At 55.4% G+C, this 6,731-nt stretch overlaps 1 protein-coding gene across 1 annotated transcript in view; it reads right to left on the bottom strand.

Annotated features, from left to right (window-relative positions):
* Tcerg1l (transcription elongation regulator 1-like) overlaps positions 1-6,528 on the bottom strand; it is a 165,100-nt gene extending 158,572 nt beyond the window's left edge. The window contains exons 1-2 of the mRNA XM_013021878.1: positions 6,503-6,528; positions 5,409-5,501 (exon numbers count right to left, since the gene is read on the bottom strand). Coding sequence (XP_012877332.1) covers positions 5,409-5,501; positions 6,503-6,528 — 119 coding nt within the window. The remainder of the gene's footprint in view (positions 1-5,408; positions 5,502-6,502) is intronic.
* Positions 6,529-6,731: the final 203 nt, after the last annotated feature.

The raw sequence follows: 6,731 nt of genomic DNA, 5'->3' as shown, positions 1-6,731 counted from the left end.
TGCCTAGCCCTGAGCCGAGTGCCTGAGCTCGGTACCGCGGGAAGCCGCGGAGCGGCGTGGGGCGCGAGTATTGGAAGCAGCAGCGTTGGGACCCCCGCCTCGGGGAGCCTGGGGTTGGCCGGCCCCGGGGACCCCCGCCTCCTTGGCCGCCCTGCTTGATGGAAACCCAGGCACCCAAGTGCTTGCGAGTTGCTCCCCGGGTTGTTCCCCCTTTCCTGCTCTGCTGAATTCCCTCCCCGCCGGCCCTGGTTTCTGGGGTAGCTCTGGGCATATGCTAATTAGCATAGCTGGCTTCTCCCTGTTTTCCTCTCACAAATGGCTTTTCAATTAGCAGGTTGGTCTCCCCCCACCCGCCCCCCCATGCAAAAGTACTGGCAGGATTTTTCCCTCACCTAAAACGCTTTGAAGATTAGAAGGGCTGATACTATTCCTCAAGCCTCAGTTCAAGCGCACATGCGTGAGTCCACGTGGCACAGCACGTGCAGGGGTCAGGCAGGGGTCTCTAGGCTAGCTAGCCGGGGTCCCCTCTCCTGTCCGGTGTGAGCACATCTTCGAGGCTGAGGACGGAAAAGCCCTGGTGCTCCTGTCCATCTGGGGAGTTGCCTTTGGCATGGAGGACCCCCACCTGGACCCCAGGCTCCTGGAAGGGGGGGAGGGGGGACAGCCAAGACCTGCAGGGGCTTTGCAGTCCGTTGGCAGTCTGACTTGTATTCCTGGACAGCGCTGTGCTCGCAGGGCTAGTCCACCCCAGTCACCGGCACTTCCTACCTGGGCTGCCAGGTGTCTTGGCCCATGAGGCCTTGGGCAGCTCTTGAGCTAGGAAATAAACAAGGGTCTCCGCTGTGGAAAGCCTCAGGTCAACCGCAGGCTCCCTGTGTCCATGTATTGCAGCTCTGTGTTTGGAGCCTGCTTGGGCACTAGGCTTTATCACCAGATCCTACTGATCGTTGCTGCAGGGCAGACTCTGGAGAAGGATTTCCACAGTCTTGTTGGCTCTTGTTTCAATGGGCTCTCTGCAGGTGTGCCTCTTACCCCTGTGGGTAAGAGATGCCCTCCTGGTAGATGCCCTCAAGGGTTATTTAAGAGAGCTCGCCACAAACCAGCCCAGCGAAGATCACTGTGTCCTGAGCTAGCTGTGAATGGCAAAGAGGTTGTGTGGACAGTCCAAGTGGGGACATCTTCAGGCCGGGAAGCAGAGAGCCAGGGACGAGAAGCCTGCTTCCTCTCGAGCTGAGGCTCCGTGCCAGGCAGCTCTGGGCTGCTGGCCATGGTCAGGGTTCCCTGACCATCAAGGATCTGTCAGAGCAGAGGACTGGACTTGCATCTCATCAACACATGTCCTTGGTCTCCCTGTAAAAGTCAGTACGAATTTTGCTCTATTGAGTGTTCCTAGCCGATAAAAGCAACCTACGATCTGAAATGTCCAACTCAGGTGAAACAGAACACTGCTTAAGCAGGAGGGTGTCCACAGCAGGAGGGAGTGCACGGGTTCCCTGCGGCGCCACGTGCCAGTGCGATCGGGGTGTGTTCTCCCTTCAGCGCAGGATGTGTGGATGAGATCAGTGGAATGAGGTCTTGCAGCCTGGAGAGGTGTTTTCTTAAACTTATTTTATTTTGATTTGTAAGTAATATGGACTGAGTCTAAAAAAGAAGAGAAAGATGAAAATGCTTCCTTGCAGGCCTGCGGAGTTAAAATAGTCACAGGGCAGAGGAGAGAGGCTCAGGACCAAGGCCTGCACAGCAGCCCCTGCCACTGGCCAGCTGTCTTCTCCAGGCAAACCAGGATCCTATTGGACACTCACCAACCCAACATGCCGGGCCGAGGTGAGAACTGCCATGCCCCCGGGCTGGCAGATGCAGGAGGAGGATCAGCAGTTTGACCGGCTGACTCCTGGCCCTGACGTGTGGAGGAGATGGCCCAGGTCCTGTGAGTCTGGGCCCCGCCCATCCTTTCCACACTGAGGAGCGGAGCGAGGCTCCAGGGATGCCTGGGAAGATCTGTCTTTGTCAGGGTTGGAAACTTCAGCCTGGAGTTTAGAAGCAGGATGCTGGGTGGAGCTGAAACTGAGGCCCTGGACAGACCTGGACACAGACCTGGACAGTGGCCTTCAGCAAGTGCAGAGGGAGGAGGAGCCCATAGTGGGGTCATGTGAGGGGCCCAGGGCTCCCTAGCAAGGTACTCGGGGTGGATAGACCATCCCAGACAGGTGGAGCTGCACTTTACAAAACAGTATTGTTTTTAGTATTCTTTAAAATTCACTGTCATAGAGTATCTGGCAGAATATAGAAAAGCACAGTGAGCCAAAACCATGCCTTCTCAAGGAAAGTCTGTGTTCATTTTGGTGACCTTACCTGTGCTATATTTTTTGATCCATATCTTTTCAGGTACAATATGCAGGTATGTGAGTATAATGTGAGTATATGCATACATATATAACATCCTATACTTCAGTTTATGTTAAATTTCATTTTCTAATGAAGAGCTTTGATTGGACTTGAGCCCCGTGTCACCTGTAATCACTCAGCCATCAGCAGGAGCGTTCCCCACATCACTGAAGTCCGCAGGGAGTACGTGCGTGTGCACACACACACACACACACACACACACCACTGTGACAGGAGGGAGGAACGAGGCCTCATGGCCGCTAGGAGACCAGATCAGAGCCGTGTAGGGCCCCTGCCTGTGGCCTCCTCCAGGCTGGGCAGGCCTGACCACCGGCCAGCACACCCTCCGAAGGCTCCTCAGTGCTGCCTCCCCAGTCATGACAATTTGAACACATTCCCTTCCCCCTTTCCCAAAGTCTCTAAAAGAACCCCCTGACACTGTCCCTTATCTGCACTGGCATTGGGCTTGGGCTGCAGTCTTCAGCAGGCCTCTGCTTTGGCCTCAGCAGCCTCACACCCGAAATGTCTGTGCCGCCTGAGCCTCCACACCAGGGGCCTCCGGGAACTCCTCACCCACTGGAAACTTGGCCCCCACACCGGCACAGACTTGCTCTGTGGGCTGAATTACACCCTGTCACGGGACTTACTACTCCCGTCACAGCCAGTGGGTACAGCCTTATTTGTGAAAAGGGGGCACCCTGGGGGCTTCTGGCCCTCCGTACCGCTGCATTCCCTGCTAATAGTTCACGCTGAAGCACCGTGGAACATTGCACACGTAAACTTCTGGCCCTCCGCACCGCTGCATTCCCCACTAATAGTTCACGCTGAAGCACTGTGGAACGTTGCACACATAAACTTTAACCATTCATGTCAAAGACAAATGGTACAAAAAGAATACAGCAGCCCTGTGATGGGGTGTATTCTGCTGTTGCAGTGGCATCGCAGAAGAGTCTTGCCTGAACTCATTAGGTTCTTTGTTTTTAAGTAAAAATAACTACAGAGAGAGAGAGTACCCCCAAATGACCAGCACAGACACGGGCAGCACGCAGCTGCCTGGCGGGGCAGATGCGGGGTGGCCTCACCTTTCCTGGGGTCCCCAGGCCTCCTGGACACAGTTTCTTCTCCTGCATCTGGGCAGATCTCATGGCTTCTAGGATGATCTGTTTTGGCCACGCTGCCTGTCCAGCACCTCTTTGAGTTCTTCCACTGCCCAGCACTGCACGGGTCCTGCCCTGGGGCCCAGCCTGGGGACCCTGTGAGGTTTTAGGGATCCCCGTGAGGTTGCTCCCTCTTGTGTTTCCCCTTGGGTTCCTTTTTTCTTTGTGTCAAGGGCAATGCAGAGTGGAAGAGAAGAGAAAATAGATGACAGTGTTTCCATGCACCTGACGGACCTGCCTGTGGGACCGGCTGGCTGTAATGAGTTGGTTCAGAGGAAGAACCTGTGGCTCTGGCCAGAGCTCGGCTCCCTTCAACCCCTGCCACCACTGTGTCCTTCCCCAGGGAGGGGAGGAGGGAGGATGCAGCACCTGGGCCTCCACAGACGTCCCATGCCACCTGCCTCCCCCAGGTCGCCTGGGCTTGCAGGGCTCTGGTGAGGTCTGGCCCCTGCCTCCCGTCCCCTGGTCCCCTGCCCCCGGCCCCTGCCTGCCTCCCGCAGCCTGCCTCCCGCCTCCCGCAAAGCCTCCCTGTATGGACTCTGGTGCTCTCTCCCCTCAAAACCACACAAGCAGAGCAGATGCCTTAGCAGAAGCCCATAAGCCGTCAGAAGCGGGGAACAGCCCTCCTGCTCCCCAGGGGTATCCCTGGGTCTGGGGAGATGTGTGGACTGGGGTCGGCAGAGCTCAGACAGAGTCCTGGCATGCAGGCAGCCCGCGTGTCCCAGACACAGGACGGGTCCTCACCCGGCCTCCTGTGCCCTTCCTGCGCTTGCTCCTGCCCGCAGCTCCTGCTGCTGGGGAGGGGACAGAGTCCTTGATCCTATCAGAAGATGATTACAGGGTGTTTGCAACAGGGAAAGAAGCGGAGGGCAGACGCAGAAGGATCACAGAGGCCGGTGGTTTCTCCACCACGCTCTCAGCGCGCACATATGGTGGCGTGATTGGTGGTCTGTGAGACATGAAATGGTTTGCGTTTTCTCCACAAAACCCTCATACACAGCCAGGAAGCCATAACAATGGTGTTAAGTGAGCCTTTTGCCAGTTAGGAGACAGAAATGTCCCATTTAGACGCAAACATTTATATTCATGCGTAGTTCTATTCCGTTATGCCAAAGTCTGTGTATCTCATACCAAAGGAAGCAACTGTGCTAACCTGGCTCCAGTCTGTCTGACATAATGGCGCTCCCTCCCGACTTCTTCACTGGAGATCTCTCCTCTAGCAACCAGGGCCGGTGGAGGTGCATTCACATTCGGCGTTCACTCTGCCTAACCATGCACAGGAGAAACCACGCGCGCTGGCGTGCAGGGCTGCGGTGGAGAGCGCTAATCACAGACTCGCTAATTGGAAATGATGGCAAAGAAGTGGGTTGGTCTGAACCTTCCAAACCGGGAACCCAGTGGACGCTCAACACAGGTCTCGTTTGGTGCCTGGATAGCAGTTCCCACGTCCCGGCAGGCACAAACCCTCGGCAGTAGCAAACTGGGACACACCTGCTGGTCTCGGCAGGCTGACCAGCCTCCTCTGTACAGAGGTACCCGTTTATCACACAGCACCCTCAAACCAGCAAAGCAGTGGCTCCAACTTAGTTCAATTTGGTGTACGTTCCACATTCTAGGGTCTGAGTTCAGAACCTAGAGTAATGAGGTCCCAGAAGAGGTCTGGACCATTTCTGTTAGTTCAGCTTCTGCCACCAGATGCCTCATCTGCCTGGAATTCTTCAGAGTCCCCATCCCATCTTCACCCCATTAGCCGTCAGCACAGGGCAGCGCCTGCAAGGCCGGCTGGTTCTGCTGTACAATTAACAGCACCCAAGCTCAGCCCACCACATGGGCTGCGTGACTGAGTGCCGAACTCAAAGGAAGGACCAAGCAGCAGTGGCCTTCAGCAGCAAAACCTGCCGAAGGCGGTCATGGCCGGACGTGGCCAGGTTCTCTACGCTGAGCCCTCGGGAGCGTGGTCTGAAATCCAGTCACAACAGGTGCAGCTGGGTAGAGATGGGGCCCTGGTCACTGGATTTGCATCCAGAACTGATGCCATCCAAAATACTTATCCAATCCACTCCCAAAGGGCCAGCCAGCGTCCAACGAGTGCCCAACACCCCAAAGCTGGGCACAAGAGCCTGGGTTTCCAAAGGAAGGAGGCCAAAGGATGTGTCATGGCGCAAGCTGGAGAGGTCGTGTGCTGACTCACCTCCGCCCCTTCCTTCTGGAAGAGTCTGGGTCCCGGCAGCTGCTCCACGCGGCATTCTGATCTCAGAGCACACGCATTCCTGAGAGGCAGCAAGCCTGAATTCTGTGGTCACGATCCTTTAAATCCAGATTCTCTGCCCTTGATAGTAAATTATGTTTCAACAGACAAGAATGAGGAGACTAGATGTGGTCGCTGCACCATCGACTGCTGTAATATTTTTCACTTTGATAAGATAGTCTTAGGATATGAGAAAGAAGCCAATCTCATAGACACTAGTCTGCGTGCTTTCTTCCCTGGGCAGTTAAGTTAAATAATTCTGTGCAAATTCCACCACTTAACCTTTTTTCTGACTCTTCCAACTCTTTAATAAATACACTGAAATATTCTTACCTTGGGACCAACCCCTTGGAACACCTGACTTCTAACCTTTTTCCATGTTCAGAATTAGAGGGTAAGAGTTGTAATGATTTGAGGAGCTAAAGGGTAACATGTGTGTGTGTGTGTGTGTGTGTGTGTATGTGTGTGTTCATGACATCATGGGGTACAGGGGAGTGAATCATCATAGAGACCTGGTCTGTACCCCTGGCCTTCCCCCCAGCCTGTGGGGCAAAGTTGGGTGAGGCTAGCAGAGGCATACCTTCCCTAAGGACTGCCTTAAGTAGGAGCAAATGCCCCGGGGCCCAACCTCCTAGCCCGTCCCGCAGCCTCTTCAGGAGCGCTCCCTTCTGGAGCTCCGCGTCTAGGCCCCAGTGCGCTTGGGCCTGGGCACCTCACCACGTAGAGAGCCGTGTGCATCGGTATTCGTCACAGGGAGCGCACCGGCTCAGGAGCAGCTCTGTGGGTGTCTCGGTGATGGTGGACGAGTCCTGCCACCTCCTCAGGCTCCGTTTGCCAACTGTAAGCAGAGTTGTTATGCAATGAAAACAATACCAGGTCTGTGTTTCCTGGGGGGGCTGAGCCCAAATCGGCTCTCCTGAAAGCTGCCAAGGGCTGCTGGG

The sequence above is a fragment of the Dipodomys ordii genome, unplaced genomic scaffold, assembly GCF_000151885.1.
Source record: "Dipodomys ordii isolate 6190 unplaced genomic scaffold, Dord_2.0 Scaffold58, whole genome shotgun sequence".
NCBI classification, from domain to species: Eukaryota; Metazoa; Chordata; class Mammalia; order Rodentia; family Heteromyidae; genus Dipodomys; species Dipodomys ordii.
Note: the sequence above shows the minus strand (reverse complement) of the source record. Positions and strands in the feature narration are given on the sequence as shown.